The sequence below is a fragment of the Pleurodeles waltl genome, chromosome 9, assembly GCF_031143425.1.
Source record: "Pleurodeles waltl isolate 20211129_DDA chromosome 9, aPleWal1.hap1.20221129, whole genome shotgun sequence".
NCBI lineage: Eukaryota > Metazoa > Chordata > Amphibia > Caudata > Salamandridae > Pleurodeles > Pleurodeles waltl.
In genome coordinates this window covers 1,101,632,150-1,101,654,101 of record NC_090448.1, presented here as the reverse complement: position 1 = coordinate 1,101,654,101, position 21,952 = coordinate 1,101,632,150, and the positions used below count along the sequence as shown (strand labels likewise).

The 21,952-nt window shown below is 42.9% G+C and overlaps 1 protein-coding gene across 3 annotated transcripts in view; it reads right to left on the bottom strand.

Moving 5' to 3' along the window:
- Window positions 1–21,952, bottom strand: part of SMOC1 (SPARC related modular calcium binding 1) — a 613,105-nt gene that overhangs the window by 405,174 nt on the left and 185,979 nt on the right. For all 3 annotated transcript variants that reach the window (XM_069208815.1, XM_069208816.1, XM_069208818.1), the window contains exon 4: window positions 15,557–15,656. In XM_069208815.1, coding sequence (XP_069064916.1) covers window positions 15,557–15,656 — 100 coding nt within the window. The remainder of the gene's footprint in view (window positions 1–15,556; window positions 15,657–21,952) is intronic.

Below are 21,952 nucleotides of genomic sequence, written 5' to 3'. Positions count from 1 at the left end.
ACGGTGTTTCCCACAATGTCTGTGTCCCAGTCTCAAGCACCAACAGTACAGACACTATCTCACAATTTCGCAAACACATGGGCACTGACAATTATAACACATTAACGTGGAACGTGAGAGGCATGGCCAATTCTACTAAACGCAGCAGGATATACACATACCTCAAACGGCATAGAACCCACATAGCGATACTACAGGAAACACACCTCACAGCAGCGGATTTACAAAACCTCAAAAACAAATGACAGGGACAAGTATACGGTACAACGACGTCAGCATTCGCCAAGGGGGTGTTGGTGTGGGTTGCCCCAGAGGTTCCATAAGTGGTGGGGCATTGCATGACCCATGTAGATGGCCGATACGTTCTACTGGAAGGTTCACTAGATGGCAAACCACTATCCATAGGATGGCTATATGCTCCTAACTCGAAACAAGGGGACTTTCTCCTATCGATTACGCCCACACACCTCAAGGACCCTATATCCAATATCTTATGAGGCGGTGATCTGAACTGCGTGCTAGACATAGACATCGATAGATCCCACCCACTGCTGGATGGCTCTCCCAGTAGAAAAACATCTCAAGTGCTGAAGGCGTGGATGTCTGAGAGGGGACTCTGCGATGTGTGGCGCCTTCCCCACCTCCTAGATAGGGAATAATCCTTCTATTCCCTGGTCCATCGACTACACACCTGCATAGACTTGCTGCTCAGCTCTACAGGGCTGGCTAGTAATATCACTGAGGCATTCTATTTGGCTAAAACGCTATCAGATCATTGTCCACTGATGGCCTCTATACAATGGGGTAGCATGCACGCTCGCATACCCACATGGCACCTGCAACCAGACATGCTACTAGACCCTCCATTCCGCCAAGAAATGGCAGTGTGCATCTCCAAATATTTTGAATTAAATGGGGGGATGGCCATGTCGTGCGCAGTAGAATGGGACGCCCACAAAGTGGTGGTGAGAGGCCATTGTTTGTCCGCAGCAGGAGGCGTGCGTCACATGCTGTCCCCTGAGTTGTCAAAACTAGAAATAGAACTGAAGGGCGTGGAACATGCGGTGGCGCTGGGCACGATAGACCCTGATGCCCTTCGTGAACCACAAACACGCAGGACTGAGGTAGACATGCACCTGCGGAAAGATGATTATCAACATTACATCGCTAGGACACATTCAGAGGGCGATCGCTGCAGCAGTTTACTGGCTTGGTTAATTCGAGGTGAGCAACCGCGCACTCCCATAGGGGCCATAAGGCTTGATTCCAGGATAGTGGTTAACACACAGACAGATATAAACGATGCCTTTAAGCAATACTATAGCAAAATGTATGCGGCGACACCCAACCCCTCAGTTTCACGGATAGCAGACTTCTTTCACTCACTTACTCTTGCCCATCTCTCTCCACTAAAACAGATGGAGTTAGAGAAACCCATAGATGCAGAAGAGATCCAGTGGGCATTGCCACAATTAGTTTGCAACAAAGCACCGGGCAGCAATGGTCTTCTGGTAGAATATCACCACACTTTTTCAGCACAGATACTCAAACCATATCTAGAGATGTAGCACGAAGCACATACAAAAGGGCAGCTGTCAGATTCTCAGCGCGAAGCATTAATAGTAGTCCTACCCAAACCAGGTCAGGACCCCCTAGATGAATGGTCATACCAGCCCCTATCACTGTTGAACCTGGATTGCAAACTATTGGGCAAGATTTTCGCGAACCGACTGCTCCCGTTAATGCTGCACCTGGTGTATGAAGCACAATCAGGTTTTATACCCGGTCGGAATACATTCCTAAATATTAGATGTCTGTTGCGGCTCATGTCAGATACTCCGGAGACAGATCATGATATGGTCGTGGTATCCCCAGACATTGAGAAGGCTTTCGATACTCCTGGGTGGCCTTTCCTAAAAGAAGCCCTGAGGAGCATGGGGTTCGGAAATGTATTTCTGAAATGGATTGGTACGCTGTACTCTGGCCCCACAGCTAGGGTTAAAACAGGCAAGATCATATCGCAAAGTTTCCCTATTGGGGAAAGGATTCCCATTATCACTGCTGCTATTTGCATTAGCGATCGAACCCTTGGCAGCTCAGCTTAGACAAAGGGCACAACAGTGGGGCATACCTGACGGCAGTAGACACCAGATCATATCTCTCTACACGGATGATGTGCTGATATATTTACATAAATGCAAATCATCGCCCCCGGACCTCCTGCAACTCTTGGATCTATTTGGGGACCTGTCTGGCCTACAAGTGAACTAGTCAAAATCCTGCTTGTTCCCACTGACACCGGTTCCTGAGGGTCTTAGATCCACTCTCACAACGCATAGGCTCCCATGGTGTTATACCACATTCAAATACATAGGTATTCAAATATACCATAATGCAGCTGACCTAAGAGAAGGCAATTTAGGACGCGCGGTTAGATCGATCAGAGCTCCTAACATTCTGGTGCTCGCTACCGTTGTCACCTATGGGGAGAGTAGCGATTGCGAAAATGATAATACTCCCAAGACTACTATACCACTTCACCGCACTTCCTATGCCCCGTTCCTTTTTTTAAATGCGGAACAGTTTTCTGATAGACTTAATATGGGGTAGTGGCAGCCGGCGTGTCGCACTCGCCGACACATACTTACCCCTTGCAAAAGGGGGTCTAGGCACACCGAATTATGAGCTGTATTATGCAGCAGTGCAACTACATTGGTCATTATGATAGTTGCAGAACCTCCCCAGTACAGAGACAACGTTGGTGCACGACAACTTGGGTCATACAAATGTGCTGCTGTGGCTACTCGACCACAATAGCTCCAGAAGGCGTCAGAACATTTTGATGAATGTGGCTGGCAAATGCTAGTGCTGTTACATACAAGATGGGCTCCCGGTCCCACCTTACTCTCCCAGGATCCTACTACTAGCCGCCCAAAAGGGGTTGAAACTAAATGTACACCACGCTCTAGCACCATGGCCAAAAATAGGCATACAAACAATTGGGGATATATTCAAAGAGGGTCGTATTATGTCATATACGGAGCTCGCAACTGCACACGATGTGGGTCCAGGGCGGTTTATAACCTACTGTGCATTGCAACAACTTACACATATAACATGGCGAAATGGTGATAATGAACCCATAATTTCCCCCCACTACACAATTTGTTAGCGGCCCTGGATCCCACTACAGCATATCCCAATTTTATAGTATTCTACTTGGGAGCCTTGATGATGCTCAAATAAGAGCAAGGGAGAGATGGGACCGGCTTCTCCCAATGCCTTTGTAGCAAATGGCATGGTGTACTGCATGGTGTACTGCGCTCTGCAGGATAAAATAGGTGTTGCGTAATCCAAGATACCGCTATACACAGTTTAACTACTTACACCAAACTTATTTATCCCCACATCGGCTCCAGCGCATGTTCCCCGATACTAGTCACGAATGCCCGCGGTGCAGTGAGATGCTACCTTTTACCATATGATGTGGGACTGCCGGCCAGTTCTATGGTCCTGGCACGCAATAACCTCCTTATTAGCCAAACTGATAGAACACCCATTGTCCCCCATGCCCGAATCCTGCCTACTATGGGTCCGTACGAGGTCCAAGAGGGGGAAACCGGTACACAGGTGCATTGATTTGGCGTTCGTGCTGTTTAAACGCCTTCTGGTAATGTAATGGAAAGCACCAAACACACCGGATACGGTTCGCTGGTTGGGTGACCTGCTGAAATGGGCAAAGGCGGAAGCACAGGTTCTACACTCACTCCAAGACAGGGGGATGACGATAAAAGGATTAGGTACATGGGACACATTCATAACTTCAATTGAGGCCAAGGATGACACCCGTCCTCCCTAAAACCACTAGGGACGACATCAGGCATGAAAGGCCCACACACCAGTGATATCACTTAGACGGTGAGTAGCTATAGCATGCACCAGACCAGAACATAATGCACCACAAACAGGGGACTTTCATAATTAGGTGTTCTGGCATTAGCACAGGAGTACATAATACCTACTCGGATCTCTACAGGGAGGCCTTAGGCAAAACAAGTAGAGATAAGTGTAATCGTCACTCACATATCACCGTCACACATAGCAGAATGGGCGAATATTAGTTACCCGCAGATGCGACTGACGCCTGGACCACTCACACACAGAGTGAACTCAGCTGCTGAGATATGTGCTGATGGGTTATATTAGATTGCCTGCCTCCTGCTGCAACTTGACTGTGTCAAAGGAAGAATTATTCAGCTTGTCAATAATTATACCGAAATATGTGTACCCCCTATTTCCCACTTCCCTCCCACCAGAAACTTCTCCCATAGTCTTTATTTTTTTTCTATTGTAAATTGATCCGATTATTATAAACTGAAAGTAGTGACTCAGTGGTCGATTGTTTAAGTTGTTGTATGTCACATAATAAAGAGATTTAAAAAAAAAAAAAAAGTGGTTTACGTAGTGTGGCCTCCATGTAGAGAAAAATCTTCTCCCTGGAACCTTCTTCTAGTTCTTTCTGAACTTCTGTGAGCTCCTTTTGAAACCTTACAGGAGGTTTCTTTTAGAACTCAGACCTTTAATTTTTTTTGTTCTCCATTACTTTTGCCAGAACAATAGGAGAATTGGACTCTTTAGTTTCTCAGGTACCTACTTTTGTGTCTTTCCTGGTATGGTGGTCCTTTGTTGGGGCCCAGGATTTAACCCCAATATATGGTCCACATTTTATATAGAAGCTGAAATTCTTCTTCTAGGAGTTCAATTGTAATCCATCCCCTGTGGAAGTGATAGCGTTGCACTCTCTAGATGTTTACACTGCAGTGCACATTTACTTGGACAGGGCTGCTTCATTACTTCAGTGTAATAATCGGTTTGTGAACTCTTGTCCCGTGAGCATGGCTTGACTCTTTCTACAGCCAACTGGAGTTTCTTGCTCTGTGCTGCAATTTCATGTGCCTATGTGCTCATAGGCAGGGAATTACCTGAACACATACAAGGACCTTCTATCAGAGGCATGGCTCTTCGTCGGCAGGAGCACAGAGAGTCTCCACCATTAACATGTGTTTGGTGGGCACTTCAGCAGAGCCCTACACATCTGTCTCTCATTTGGACTTAATACATTTATTTTCAGCTTCCTTCTGCATTTGCCAAAGGGGTTCAGTCTGCTGTCTGTGGATGAGGTTTCAGAACTGTCATTAAAAATTCACATGGGTGTAGCATTCTCATTCTTTCGCTTCTATGTTTTTCTTGTTTCCAAAGCTGCCTCTTTGGTTGAGTTTGTCCTCAAATGTAAAGATTGAAACAAGAAAGAGATCTGAGGATCCAATGTTCAAATTACTCACCAATGATGTCATTGCTCTGGTTTTGTAGTCCTCATCCCAAGCCTTACTCCATCCTTTCCTCCCAAGCAGGGAGTCAGGCCTCCCCATATGTAAGGCCTAGAAATTCAGAGTACTGGAATTACAGTTAAGTAATCTGAAGATTTTCCTGGACTGTTTTACTGCACACTACAGAATTTTCCCAAACAGAATTTGTAATAATGGGGAGAAACAGTCTGCGAACAAAAAACATGCATGGTATTCCACTTTCTCAAGAGAAAGAATCTGAGTGAACGAAATACTGATATCATTACAACTTTGCATACAAGTTGTAATATGACAGCGGCCTGTAACACAAATTGCACTCAATTTTAGGTGTATCAAGGCACTTGCAACAATGCTGTTAGTGCCTTCATTTTAATATGGAGAGGCAATTAGGAGCCTGTTATCTCATCCTATGTAAGAAATAGCTGCATGGATGAGCGGTCACACATGAAAAATTTTACTACATCCAGAAGGTAATCCCCTAAGTATAACAGTTATGACCAGAAGTGGGGCCTGTGCTCACAGGACTCAAGCTACTCCCTACTGAAAAGGCCCAATAGGCCTAAGCCGGTCTGGGTAGCTTGTGTTCCCTTTCAGAGGGCGGTAGTCTGGCAGTTTGGGCTGGACTGCTTCTATCAGAGGAAGATCAAGGCTCAATTGCATTTGATTGGTTCTTGTCTGATATGGCATGGTGGGCAAAAAAACAAGGTATTCAAGCATTCCACTTTTTTTTATTCCATATCCAGGAACAGAGTGGCACATGAAACCAAGCAGGGGTGTGAAACTCATAAAGCCGAAATGGAAAAAGGCAATATAATAGATAACACCATAATACATATAAAGTGAAGCTCATATAAAAATAGTTATCTGCTTTTATGAGAGGCACTTATGTGGCATGAATCTAGATTAAAAGGACCATGAAACTCTTCACATAGTCACAAGGAGAATATTTTACGTGCTGCAGCAGGGACACTTAAAAAGATTAAGGAGGAAAGTACAATAATTCAAAGTAGGTAGAGACCTGAACAACCATAATGCATGGTGGGTTTACAGTGGTGTAAAGTAATAGTAACAGCAAGTTTTAGAACTAACATATTGAAGGCATTGATATGTTCTTAGGAGGGAGGAAGATGGCGAAGAAGTGGGTCTGTAGATCTTTCCAGGGGTGCTTCTGTTCAGAACAAGTGAGATGTGTAGGGGGGCATGCAGTCTGCTGCCTTGGAACATATGAAGCAAAACATAGCTGAGAATCTGATATTGGAGGGGTACCGAGTACAGTGGTAAATAACTCTCCTGGTTGGTGGGCAAACATTTTTACATCAGTATATAGTTATGTACAGTGGTCAGGCCCTCTATCCCTTCTTGGATGCCCCATCTTCAATTCAATTCAATTTGTATTTATTGTAAATTAATTAACTTCATCACAACAGATATACAACAGTATTGTATTAAAATGGGAAAGGTAAATTACATAAAAAGCCATCATCTTTAGCATCCTATTACTAAAATTTCAAAAATGGCTACCATTAAAACAAAACACTGTACAGTTTTAAAACTATAGAAAAACTATTCTCCTATCCAAAGCCAGTAAAATTACTTCTCAGATATTCAGACTCATTTCCTTTTCACTTTGTTTTCTGCTAGCTTTACAGTGATCACCATGAAGGGCAACTACTGAAGTTGCTAACATTTGAAGGGCTAGATCAATACATTTAAATATGCAGCAAGTAAAGCTGTACTTCCCTCTACTCAGGACACTGCTTCATTGCTTGTTTCTTGGTACCCACATGCAAATGTTTGGAAATGGGCCACCAAAAGTTTTTGATCCTTTGAGTAGCCTAAAACTGGCATAAATTAGATGCAATATTGATACCAAATCAGGCCCACAGAGACTGCAGCTCCTACAGGGACTTTTTGCCCTCTCATAGGCAATAGTAAGAAGCTGAAAAGGAAACCACATAAGTGTTATCTGTTCACCTGTTTATAGAGGGATCTGTAAATAGCCCTGCAACTAGAACCTAGTGTAAGAGTCTACATTTTGACATTTACTTTAATATCCATTTTTAATTTTCCTTAAAAATAAATAATTTGTTTTTATCTTTACTTCTGTTTTTGAAATCAGTATAGCCAAGTTTGCTGACCAAGACTCAGCCATTTCTAGCTGCGTTAAAATTCTGTCTGGGTATTTTTTAATCACATTGATGATTAGCCTGAAGCTGTCCTTTTTAAACTTATTCCAAAATATAGCTATTATTTTACTGTCAATAATTGACAAACTGCACATTAACAACATGAGCCAAGTTCAACAGACCAAACTCTAATCGTATTTCTGTGGAGAGCTGGACTTTGGAAAAAAAATAGAGAGCTTTAATCATTACCTTCTCCAGTCTTTCATTCGATTCACTCCCCAAAGTAACGGCTCCCTAAATAAGTATGGGTATAAACTTTGTGGAGAACATAGTTAGAAGTGAGGTGGAATGTGGCTTATCAGATCACTGGATACCACCCCCACAGTAAATATTGTAAAAATATGGCAATAGGTTTTTGCAATAAGTTCAGCATTAGGTCAGTTTTTTGCCCAGCTTCAGTTTTTTGGGGTGTTTTTGTAAGTGGGGTTAAGGGTCGGGACACTTCCAGATACTGGTAGGAATCAGTTTGATCTATCATTTTATCTCTCATAAAAAAATATTTTACTGATATTCACCTCCAAATTGTTTGTTGGATTATATGTTTAATATATTGAAGACAATTTGCAGTCCTATTAGAGCTGCTTACAGGATAACAATGCTATTTGTGTTTTGAAGCTGGATATGTACTGGGCATCCTATGTACGAGGAAGATGATTATACCATAAAGAGATGCCACAATATATAGCAATATACAGATTGAATAAAAGAGGAGCCTATACACAGCCTTGCTTAAGCCTGTGATTCATAAATATTTATTTGGTCAACCTGGTGCCATCCCCTAATTTAATCCAAGCCCATGTATTCCCCTCTAAGCACTGAAAGCCGGTATGAAGAATGCCCTAATTTGCTAGCTTCTCCTTCAGCACATCTCTAATCACTCTAGCAAATGTTAAACTGTAACTCAGTAAGTAGGCACAAATTGACTGCACTGTCCCTTTTACTGCTTTTTGAACAAGCAAATTTAATATCAATATATTATCAGTGGTTTTATATTATTTTTTTAAACTGCCCTGAAATGCTGGTAAGGGGTTGGTCACCTCAACCCAATATTCTAATGAATTAGACAAGATTTACGCAAATTTGTTTGCTTACTGAAGTGAGATAACTGTAAAGTAATTATTGAGGTTTGTCCTATCTCCCTTTTTAAAATTTGGGTGAAGGATAAATCCTCTTCATGAGTCTGGACCTGTTTGCAATTCAAGACAGGTTAAGTAAAGCTTTGTAAATGGGTGGGGCAAGAAGGCAGGATCTAACTTAAAAATATTTACAAGAATGCCATTTGGCCAGGTGCTCCTGAAGAATAAACAACCTTCAAGTTTGAACAGCAGTTTAGTCTGTAACCTGTATGACATGGTTGTTAGTTGAAACAATATTCAATTTCGTTCAAAGCACAGTTTGCTTACATATGAGACCCATTCTTCCCACTGTTAGAAGTCAAAATGAAATTTTGCCTCTCAACATCTTTATTCGATTTTATTTTTAATTTGTATTTATTTATTAATTCTGGTTTACATATAATGCCTTTATCAGTTCCTCCTTTTTTAAATATGTGTTCATTTTTTGGAAAGTTGCTTGGTGCTCTATGTCTTGGCCCCCGGATCGCTTGTAAACTAATGTTTGTTTTTAAATCCAGACTGTTTGTACAAGATTGAAAGGAGGGAATCATCTTGTTTCCAGATATTCTGGTGTGACTAGAGAGGTTAAACATACATATAAGGAGTTCATTCCATCCACGATTATAACATTTCTGTTTCTGGTGAGGTTAATTCCACACATAATGCACTGCCTCGCCTTAGTTTCCACTCAACAAAGCTGGCCATTTTGAAGCTCTGATCCCTTCTTATTCCCCAAAGGTTCCCAAAATTGGCAATTAATATCCCAGCTGAAACCAACAGCTTGCATAAGATAGGCCGTTTTCTTTATGGCCAATTATTTTAGATGAACTTACCTGATGGTGAATGGACAGAGTTACCAAAGTGTAATCCAGTAGATTTCCTATTTTCCCTGAGAGGTAAACTGCTTTTGCTGGAATGTCTGGATGGATACTTCTGTTTAGATTCTTAATTCTCTATGCACTGTGTTTGGACCAGACACAGTCACTGTTCCGGTTTCTTGCTCTGAAGGAGGAGATCATATCAGGGATACCCAATAAGTCTTTAAATTCCTTTAGTAAATCCTGATTTTAAAGTATCACGCTTATCAAAAAAATCACCCATCAATAAAAAAAGGTGTTCTGATTTTCTGTCAACTGGTAATTAATGTAGTTCAAAAATATTTTGAGTTGTCAATTGTTACATTTAGCAGGAGGAGTGTAAATGTTTCTTAATATTAAGTTTAATTTTGATTCTGGTATCTTAAATTAAATGGTTAATTAGTATGAGATTTAACCGTGCCAAATGATAGAGTTTGATCACGTTTTACCCAAGAATACATTTACTTACTATTTGCCTCAGGTTTGTTCAATACATAATATATCATTTTCCTTTATGAAACGGTTTGATCTCATCCTCCTGAGAACATTTGTGAACCCCTCCACACTCAATGACACTAATCATGCATACGTAATTGGTAATTTATAACTGATGCTAGATCTAATAATATAAATCCCTGCTTTTTTCTTGTTGTTAATTATGGGTGAGTTATGCTTGTTGATACTAGGGCCTCTGCTATCCATGACAATTTTCATGGATCACATTATGCAGAGAGGCACTTTTGTGAGTAACATTGAAATTTCATTACAAAACCAGAGGCTAGCATTAAGCAATGGCATCCTTTAATGCCACTGCTGCGCAGTACAAAGTACAAACAGAGATCATAGAAGTAAATAACTGGAACCAAAACATAATCAGTCTCTTCATATGATCTGTCAATATTCAGCCTTTTTATAGGAATAGAGAAGCACCATCCACCGAAGAGAAAAACAAAGTTCTTTTTAACCAGATCTAAATTTCTAACAATTATCAACAGTAGGTGTTCTAGAACATTCTTTTATTTGATGATGTCAGATGAGGTTTTGAGATCTATTGAGACCCGGTGGCTCCTTTGAGAATATAAATTAATAATGATTTATTAAGTTATGGGGGATTTCAATTAAACATTTATGTGTCAATGGTCTCACAGTAAGTGAGGTAAAGATTTGTATAATGATTATGAGATACTCTTAACAATATTGATGGAGGAATTTAATTTCTTGTTTTAATTAATTTTTTTGTCTATTTTATTGTTCAGACGCTACTGTGCATGTTTTACTCTATTATGATTTTCATTTCTATATATTTGCTGTATGCCAGGTTGGTGTTTCTTTCTTTTCCCTCACAGTATTTTTTTATTTTTATTTGAGAGCACACTGGAAGCAGACCCTGCACTATTATTTTTTGAAGGCATACTAAATTTGGCTGATTGCGGAGATGGGCAGTGTACATGTTCAGTAGCCTGGTCCATATGGGCCAAAGGCATGCCTGTCTGTGCCTGTCCACTCACTGGTTAGACAGAAGGTACAGAACTAGACCAATGATAGAGTAACCTCTTACAACTCCATTGCTTATACTGGAAATACCCTCTTAGCACTTAGAAACGTAGGCCCATATTTATACTTTTTTAGTGCCGCTTTTTTATGCAAAAGCGGCGCAAACTTACAAAATACATTGTATTTTGTAAGTTTGTGCCACTTTTACGTCAAAAAGCAGCACTTAAAATGTATAAATATGGGCCTTATTGTTTTTTCTGCCAGCTTCTGCACATTCTTGAGTGCCCTGCCATGGTCTGTGCTACTTTCATACAGCCACATCCACTTCCAACAATTCGAGCATCAAACTCTAAAGTACTGACTATGCATCCAAATATTGTGCAAATAATCTCCTTCACTTTATCCCCTTTCCCTTGGAGACTTTAATCTCTATGTTGACTGAAAAGTTGACAAAGAGTCTAATGTGCTCCTATAAGGATTCATAAATTTTATTTTGTAAAAATTAACTCTCAGCCCCACACATAACAATGGTCACACACTCAATCTGCCTTTTGTACCAATAAACATTATGGCAAACTGCAGCGCTACACCTCTAACCTGGATGGCTCATTAGGCATTTGCAATTCTCTACCTGACATGCATTCTGAGGCTATGGCCTGCATCTACAGGGGGTTTATTTTAGTGGACAGTGACCCAAATTATCAGCAGAAAAATTAGCCTCCTCACTCCACTGATCTGAACAACAACGCATCTGCTTTTAATAAATCGATCATATCCACACTAAACAACTCCGTTCCACTCAAGCACACCAAACAGCAGTGAACTTGCCTATCGGTGCCCTGGTTCACTCAGAAATGTAGGAAAGACAAGAAGCATTGTAAGTATCTTGAATGTGGGTGGAGACTGTAATAACTGCAAGATAAATTACTATCATTCTACAGACTTTGCTCTCAGTTCTTCCTCCCCTCATATCCCTCTGTTAGGTCCACATACTTCTCCTGCAATGTTTTATGACTTTCCTAATCAAGAGACCCAGTTAAATCTAGAAGTTCTTCAAAAGATACAATCCCTCATGCTTAAGAAAATCAACATTTGCTAACTTGCTCTGCATACCTTCCATTAGGAAAACATGACTTGGAGGATGCTTTTGTTGCAGTCTCTCGGCCTAAATATGGAACCAGCTTACTTCTCATATTCTTTTGATTTCCTCCCAATAGACTTTCAGAAAACAGTAAAAAAAAAAAAAATGAAACACTCGGGGCCCGATTACCAGTTGGGCTATTGAACCGCCAGAACTCCAATACGGTGGTGGTGAGGTGGCTGTTAAGCTGGCGGCCTCACCACCGTCGTATTACAATGTTTCCACCGGGCTGACCGGTGGAAACGTCATATAATGCATCTCTGCAGTCAGCCCGGTAGAAACAGTGCAGGGGTATTGGCCTCAGCTCCCACAGGAAGCCGATGCCAATGCTGTCACACACCGCACCCTCGGAATGCACGCTGTCTGCCGGAGCAATCAGTGCGCATTCCCGGGGGTCCCGGCAAGCGGCCCCTGCACTGTCCATGACATGGTCGTGGGCAGTGCAGGGGCCCCTTGTGGCCTCCAGCACTGCCTTTCTGACAGCCTTTTTCAAGGCTGGTAGAAAGCAAAGTCATGATCAGTACGTGGCTGACCACACCTTTGACTGCCGCCAACCCATTGGGATCCATGATCCCGGTGGAGGCAGCGGTCCCCTGGCGGTCCGACTGCCAGGATCATAATCCAGCCGTCAGACCGACAGGAGTTAGGCAGTCCGACCGCCACTGTGAATTAAGCAGTCTGAAGACCGCCAAACTCGTAATTAGACCCTTATTTTCTATCTAAAGTCATCCATCTTAGTGCTTAGAATTCCTAATCCTTCTTGTTTCCATAGCATCAGGACACCCAAACTGTGTGACAGTGCACTTATAATTGTCAAACATCACCATGTCTTTAATAGTGTTACATGTAGGGAATGAGCTGACAATAATTGTGGACTCTATGACAGGGTAGGACAGAGGTCTTCTGTGCAAGTTTTATATTATTGTTTATGGACACTTGGATTGCCTTATTTTCTGGCCTTTGATGGCCATATTTTCCTGGTAAAACTGAATATGATCTGTTATGAAAAAAGCCATCAATTGGTCCATTAATTTTACATAAAAAAATTAAAGTACAGTAAACTACAAACATCTCATTATAGCTCATGACCTTACACCTAACATATCAATGTTGCTGTACTAAATCTTATGAAATGAAATCAATTCTTGACATGCATAAGTTTTGCATCCTTATATCATAAAGGCTAAGATTTTCACTGAATTTTTAAAACCTTGATTTTTCATGATCTTATAAATCTTTAGATTCTTTTATTTATAGAATGGCTATTGATAAATAAATGTTATCATGGCTCAGCATTCCATGATTAAAATACATTACCTCTCTGCTCTTCTAATGTTCTTAAAAATGCTCCTGTTAGAAAGTAACCCTAAGACCCTTGTCATATTGAACGTTCTATTTTCAAACCCAGATCCCTCACTAGATTACTTAAGAAAACTAGATTTGGATATAAATCCACATGAATACTTTAAAATAAAAAATGTTCTCCCAGAACATCACTGTAGGCATAAATGAAATACACATGCTCCCAAACACTAGTGGAAGAGATCCAGGAGTGCCCTGTAAAATTACTGTAGTTGGAAAGGATATGATCAATCTTTCCTGGTATGTTACACACAGTAATATAGTATTATCTGTGCCCCAGGAAAACCGAGGCTTTTGTACTGATTTTTTAGTAAGGTTTTCAATGACTGCCTGTCTTAGACAAATTATACTACCTCCGAACCTTTATCTTGATAGACAAGTGAGAAAGAGAGAGAGAGAAAGAGTGAGATTTCTGATAAGTACTGTGACTGTACAGTATCACTTTCAAAGTACTAGAGCAGTGCTCTTTAAAACTAAACTGGGAGTTGTACATTTTTAAGAGATGTATGGTTATTGTAATTCCAGAGCACACAATAAGACAGTTCTGGTTCTGTGCTACAAGATTATAGATGAAGTACAGAAACTGTGGAACATGTACTGCTTGTGTCTTTTGGCTTTGATTGCACAGTTCTAAAGTATAAGGGTGATCATTGGTTTTATGATGGTCAAACTCTGGCATCTGTTCATACACTGGACACCCTGAGTGTCTAGAAGGTGCATGGTGACTACCAGTGACTGCCCCACACACATCAACAGAGACTGTACTATACCTTCTAAGGAAGATTTGGTGCCTGGCATGCCATGGTGACTGTTTCCCACTCATGGTCAGGCGATAGGGAATGCTTAGGGATGAGTTATTTCCGCCTAGGGACATTTCGACCTGTGCTGCAATACATATTTAAATAACGCTGCAGTTGTAGGTGGTGAAATGCCTGTCAATAGGTTGGGAAGGGGAGCTGGGGTACGGTGGGAGCATCCCCTGTTAATAAAATAAAAGAAAACGACAATCGCCGCTGGGCAAACACCAGCGTCTCGAGAGAGTCAGTAGTTGCAACACTGTAAAATGTCCGCAAATCAAACAATAGTATTGTCCCAGTTGTGCCCTAAGGAATAACAGCCATGTTTCAGGATTAATATCTGAATGTCTCCCACAGCCCCTCAATCTAGCTGTGTGCTACGAGACAGTGGAAGTCGACATCAGGCACTGTCTCCACAACTTAAATGCAAGACCTACTCTTACTCAGGTAGTGTCTCCAGCTTTTCCCATTGCTAATCGAATGGAACCTCTTTTCCCATCTGCTTTCACAGATCACTAACAACACATGCACATGGACAGCATTCAGCAGATCGTCTTTAGAAGGATAAGAATTAAAATTCTACTTGATCTTCTCCATCGATTGGCTTACACTAACTTTTACGGGAAAACATGAAGAAAAGTGAATTAAACTGGCCCCAATGACTGTTGTAGGGCAAAGTGAGACAACTGTGACTCTCGATTTTTCAACCATTGCACTCCATTTCAGTGCTATGTGCGGGTTTAATGTATATTATTTATTTACATACTTTGCACGACTGATTAATAGGGGTGAATGTGTGGGAAAGTACAAATGTAAACATTTTGTACAATGAAAATGGATCAACAGGAGAGTGTTTTGCCAGTTCCTAAATTTAACAATTAAACTCCTGTTGTGAATAAGTATTAGTGTGCACTCTATGTGTATCTGAAGAAACTATAGCTCGTGCCAGAAAGGCAATGAGTTATAGTTTCTTAACATAAGTATAACTATATAATTGCTGAATTTCTATGGTTTTGTACGGGCAAAATGTCAACCTAACTATAACATCCCTCCAAACTTTGTTTTTTTCAATGAACATATGTACACGCACACACACACAGACACAGACACACACATATATATATATATATATATATATATATATATATATATATAAATATATTTGAATGTAATCATTATTTTGACATGTACTGATCTTTTCTACAGCATTAGAAAAAACATGTGTGGTGCCACAGTACCTGAACATATAGGCGTTTTGTTCTGTGCGGACGTGCCACTGATGGGCTTACCATCTTGATTCACACACCAGCAGTAGCCTGTGTAGGTATGGCACTGGACCTGTGGATTGGAATCAACGATTAACACATTATTAAGCAGTAAAAGAAATGAGGAAAATGTATGTTCTTGCAGTATCCCACTGTAATATGGAGCTCATTTGCACAAGCCACTAGCCTCACTCACTTCTGTACTCACTTATGTACCAAGCACGTTTACAACATTAACAGACATAACAACATTAACAGACATAAGAATATATATATACGTGGGCAAGTAAATATGTTTTGAGCCTCTATGGTACTAATAGACATCAGACATATATGGCCCTCTGCACTAGTAGCCTAGTAATTGATGTGATAATTATCAGACCTGACCAAATATGATTTCACTGAGTCAGATAAAGGCCACCCAATTGCATGTTTTAGGCACTAACATGCTGGTTTTGGTGCTTACGGCATCAAAGTCCGAATGTTCGGGTAAATACCTGGGGCACAGGTTTATCATACTTTCATGCAACGCAGCAAGACACCTTCCTGCTCTGCCTGAAAGGGAGAGGGCATGAATGGCCCATATTTAATATTATATGGAGCACTCCAGCCGTCTCCTTGAGAAGGCACACGATGTGCTGCTTTGTGCCAATGCAGGCAGCCATGCGCCATGGAGCAAGGGTGCCTGCTCTGTAGGCAAGATTGTTTTGGTGCAGAAAGGGGCACTTTCCTGCACAAAAACAATCATCAGAGACATTTGCAGCACCCCTAGAAAGAGGAAACAATGAGGAGAAATAAGTATATTTCTCCTTGTTGCCTCTCCCCTGGTAAGTAGTAGCATTTTGACTAAGGTTTACTTGTTCCACCTCCTGCAAAGGCGTACCATTCTGACGCAGCCTTACATGTCACTGTATATATGGGAATGAGCCAAAATCTATAAGTGGAAGTGTGGGAACACACACACACCACCCATGAAACTCCTTCCCAGAGTAATATAGGGCACCAACTTTACGACCTGGTAAATCTCATTTCTAGGTTTTGTGTAGCCCTTTGTCGCCTTGCATGGCGCAAGGGCAATGCAAAACCTTGATAAATTTTGCCCCAGGTACTTTCCCCCTGATAAATACCAGCAGATTTATGTGCTGACTTTTATCACAAACTCATAATTGTGATATGAGTGTTCCATGAGTTATGGCAATCACTACAATTAACCAGGTCGCTTGTAATGAGGGCCTAGATCGTGATCTTCTCCTATTCCCAAATCACAGGAATCCTGCCACGAAGTGGCTGGACTAGAAGCTGTGTCTCAAACTGGTCCTCATAGCCTTGGGTATCCCCACATTGTACATGCATGCATGCACATTAATCATCAATTCGCCCCTTACCCTGCACAGGGATTCACACTCATTGTTTCACTTTTTCTGTTGTGAACTGGAACCTACGACTTTCTTATTTGGCCATTCCATACTAGGTGGGCTTTTTGGCCACATCTGTTTTGCTATGTTTATGTTATGTAATTTTATTTTAAAGAACACTCACAGGCAGGACACCTTGACGCTATTGAACCCGAAACTAAAAATCCAGGAGTAGTATGGTACAATACTTCATGAACGATTGTCATGAGTTTGATATGGCCCAAGCATCAACACATTAATTACTAGGACATGCATGTGGCATCGAAAAAAGCAATAATTACTTTAAAAACTGTGTTTTCTGAAGCAGATGTTAGCAACGTTGGCCACTTACCAAACCTGGGCAATAGTGGACTCGCTATATATTGCCAAAAGCACTGACAGACTTGGCAATCCAAGGTGGGATCATAACTTGCGAACACAGGACATCACTCTAACCAGAGGTATCTAGGGAGGTAAGCAGTAGCTAGCTGCATTTTTGTAAATCGAAGCTTGTGGAAATTGATAGCCATCCACCAGCAGGTAATGGCCATGCACTTTGCGAAACCTTCTGGACCCTGACTGATACTGCCAGAGAAGGTGTATCTTTTTGGTGCATTCCCAGGTCTACCTGTTTTGGTAAACCTGGGAATGCTTTAAAAACTATGGGAGTTTCGTGGGAACACCCACGCAATGCCCATGGAATGCTGTCTCAGGGCACAGTAAGGCAGTACAGCGATTTGTGCTGCGTTGCCTTACTCCATATTTATGGAGCCACTCAGGGCCATCCAAAGTGGCCTTGCGTGGCTTGATAAATCTCCCTTAAGGTATGCGTCACGCATTTACCATGTTGCGTGGTGCAGGCATTACGTAAACTGGGTCATAAATATGGCCCAACGTGTGGTCTAATTTTATTAATGTGTGTGACATTTAAACCTGAATTAATAGTGTGCAACTACTGTATCGCTGAGTATTTACACATAACTATATCAGGCAAACTCATAGATTGAAGTAACTATGGGTCAGATGTAGCAAACGTTTGCGACTCGCAAACGGGCCGAATCGCAATTTGCGACAGTGCAAAATCGGAAATGGGATGCAAAAAGCCCATTTCCGACTCGCAAAAAGCGATGGGATCCGTTTGCGAGTCGCATCTGTTGCGACCCCATTTTGCGACCCGCAAATTGCGAGTCGCAATTTGCGAGTCGCAACCGATATGCAATTGCAACTCGCAAATTGCGACTAGTCGCAAAAAGCCCAGTTTGCATGTCCCATTTACCACTAACTCAGAGCAGGTGGTAACCATTACCAAAGTATAAAAGGAGACCCAGAAGCCATCTGGGTTACTCAAGATGGCGGAGATATACCTGATAGCAGTGAGGAGGAGAGTCTACGCAGCCCAGCAGAGGAGGAGGAGGGGCCACAGACAGGAGAAGATATATAGAACCAGGCAGACTCTTTTCCAGCAAACTGAAGAGGAGATCTATGATAAATACCGCCTTAGCAGCGCAGCCATTCTAGAATTAATAGATTTACTCAAACCAAAGCTAGAACACAAGACTCTGCGTGGCTGCGCCATCCCTACGCATGTGCAAGTACTATGCGCACTGCACCTCTTGGCCTCAGGGAGCTATCAGGGGGTCATTGCCGTGGCAGGTGGGGTATCCCAAAGTGCAGTGTCAAGGTTCCTCAGGGCATTCCTAGATGCCTTAGTCACGCACAGGTCCCACTTCATATACTTACCAAGGAATGAGGCAGAAATTAACAGCACCAAGCTGGACTTTTACCGCATTGCCCACTTTCCCCATGTCATTGGATGTGTAGATGGGACACACATTCAAATGTGCCCCCCTGCTAATCTGGAACACATTTTCTGCAACAGAAAGTGTACCCACTCACTCAACATACAGGTTGTTTGTGATGCCCATTACGTCATCACGGATATCGTAGCTAAGTTTCCAGGCAGTACCCATGACTCATACATTTTTAGGCATAGTGGGATACATCAACGCCTGGAACGTGGGGAATTCGGAGACGGCTACCTCCTAGGTAGAGCCACAGACACTTGCAGACATACACACAGGTCACTGTGCACGACTATCTGGACTTCCTAACAGTGTACTTTTGTGCCCAACAGGTGACAGTGCATATGCTCTAAGGCCTTGGATCATGACTCCGTTTTTAACACCAAGAACTGAATCAGAGAGGCAATACAACAGTGCGCATAAGAGGACCAGGAACCTGATTGAGCGCACCTTCCGACTCCTGAAGGCAAGATTCAGATGCCTCCACCGCAGTGGAGGCGCCCTCCAATACACCCCCCTTACCGCATTAAAAATTGTGGTCGCATGCGCCATCCTCCACAACATAGCCACCCGACGTGGGCTACCTCTCACCCCTGCAGACCCAGGTCCTGATGATGAAGAGCAAGAACAAGCACATCGCCATCATGGGGATAGAAGTCTAGCTAATCAAGGCAGACTGAGACGGGACCACATTGCAACGCAATATTTTGGACGGTACGTGTAAACTCCCACCATACTCACCCATTAACCAAACACTCCTTTTGTTAAGTGGAAGTAAAATAACTGTTTTAATAATGTAATGAATGAACTATATACAAGATGAAATTGTCCATGGGCAGGGAAATGCCAACCAGTCATGTGGCACATTAACGGCATGTGCCACATTTATTTCTCCTGGCTGTTCTCTAAGATCTCCTGCCCCTCCTGCCAGCATGGCTGGTCCCTGCTGCGTCCATGGTGCTCTGCCTACCACTCCTTAGCACCCTACTGTCAGTGGCAGATACACTGCTCACTGTGGAGCCCTCTTCACTGTCTTGGGGTGTTTCCCCGGTGGCCCTCGACATCTCCCATGTCTCCATTAGTTCTATTATGTGTGTGAGACGTCCCAGGCCCCTGGCAACATCCCCAGCAAAATGGCCCATCTCTATTTGCAGGCCAACTGTCCTCCTCGACAGGCCTGTTGTGTTGATGGCTAGCCTGCCGATCGATGTGGCCATCCTGTCCAGTCTTAGCATTATCTGGCGATCTCTGCGCCGCCCAGCCTCTGCCTGGCCCAGCAGTCCGCCCGCCAGTTCCCTGATGGCAAAGGCAATGTCCCCAGTGTTCTGGCACATCAGGTCCATGTGTCTGTTGAGGTGCTGCATGCTTGCATGGTTGTGTCTTACAAAGCGGTGCAGCACCCCACTAATCCTGCCCAATATTCGGTTCTGCAGGCGCTGACCCCGCAGCAGATGTGCCTGACTGCTGGTTGGAGGAAGTATCCGGGATCCAGATGCTCTTGCCCTGCGACGCCTGCGCAGTGGTGGCTGCCCTGTGCTCCCACCTGTATCCTCCCTGGCTGTTGCTGGGGCAGCTCCTGGCGTTGTTGTTGCAGCAGGCGTTACCACTGCAGGAATGCTGCTGACTGTGCAGGTGGGGGTGCTGGAGGGTCCTGGGGTGTCCTCCTGGGCCTGGGTGCTTGGGGTGTTGGGGGTGTCTTGCTGGAGACCTGTGGGACATGGGGAACACACTGTCAGTGTCTAGTATCTATTGCACAATTCCTAATAAACATTTGCCTACGAACTGCCTATTTGACTACATTTCCCATAATGCATCATTTTGGCTTTTTCTACCCTGAAATGGAGCTAATTTGGTTGTGCATGCACCTGTGTACATGGTGGGTGGGGTATGACATTGATAGGGGTACAGGCTTATCACATGGTACTCACCGGTTGATGTGCTGGGCTCTGAGGTGACCAGGTCCCCAAATCCACACACTGCCTCCGGCTCAAATGTTTCCTCAATCCTTTCTTCAAGGGGTGTGGGTGGTGGCACAGATGATGGTCCCCCTCCAGTGCCTCTCATCTCCCAGAGCCTTTCTGCCACCCTCTCCTTGGTCCGGGAGCGGAGGTCATACCACCTCTTCCTTATGTCCTCAATTGTCCTGTGGCTCACACCCAGGGAATTAATTTTTTCTTGCATTTCCTGCCAGATTTTCTTTTTGGTGGCCTCAGGAACAGTGAGGGCTGCTCTCCCAAAGAGCTCATCATGGTGCTGACAACATTCCTCGGTCAGCACCTCAAGCTCCCTCTCAGAAAATTTTATTTTCCTTTTTCGTGGGGTTCCCTCCATGGCTGCTGCTGCTTGTTCAGTGTGAAGACTGGCAGTTATAAAAGGGTGTGGTCCAGCCTCCTCCCAGGTGTATTAGTGAACTTCCTGGCTGTGATGTCATCATCATGTGCCAGGAAGTGTTTCCAGAGTGTTCTGGTGTGCTTTCTGGAGTGTTCTGCTGCACCTGCAAACAATTTTGAAGGTACTCGCAATTTGTGACACCCACTCGCTAATTGCGAGTTCGTTTTTTGCACACTCGCAAACAGCGACCTCGCAATCTGCGGACTCGCACACAGCGTTGCGAGTCCGGCTGCAAGTCGCTAAATCGGACCGGTTTATTTCCTGGCATTCCAAATTGCGACTCGCATTTTGCGAGTCGCAATTTTTATTTTTGCTACATCTGGCCCTATGTTCATTATATATTCACATTTAGCAATTACTGTTATTCCACTAATTTACAATACTGTGATGTGCTTCCATTAAGATTCTAAGTTACCATAGTATGACATTAGGCCTCAGGCTCAAATGTTTGCTTCAACATTGCCAGTACGCCATTTTCTCTTCTCTGCAGGTGCATTATTGTGATCCTCATTAACGAGTGAATGGCTAATTTGTGTGTATTAGACTATTGACTGTGAGGCCTTGGAGAAGAAAGTTGTCAGTGAACGCATAGCAATGATTGTGAGGGAAAGCCTCCTGTTCAAAGTGTACCAGGAGGATACAACATTCAAGGCTGGCAAAGACATACCTACCTGCAGGAAGATTTGCAAGTATGTCGACTCCCCTCGAATGTGGTTACCTGATTGACTCTCAGCGGAAGGAATGAGATGTGGATGTTCTAGTAACTGCAGACTGCATTTTAA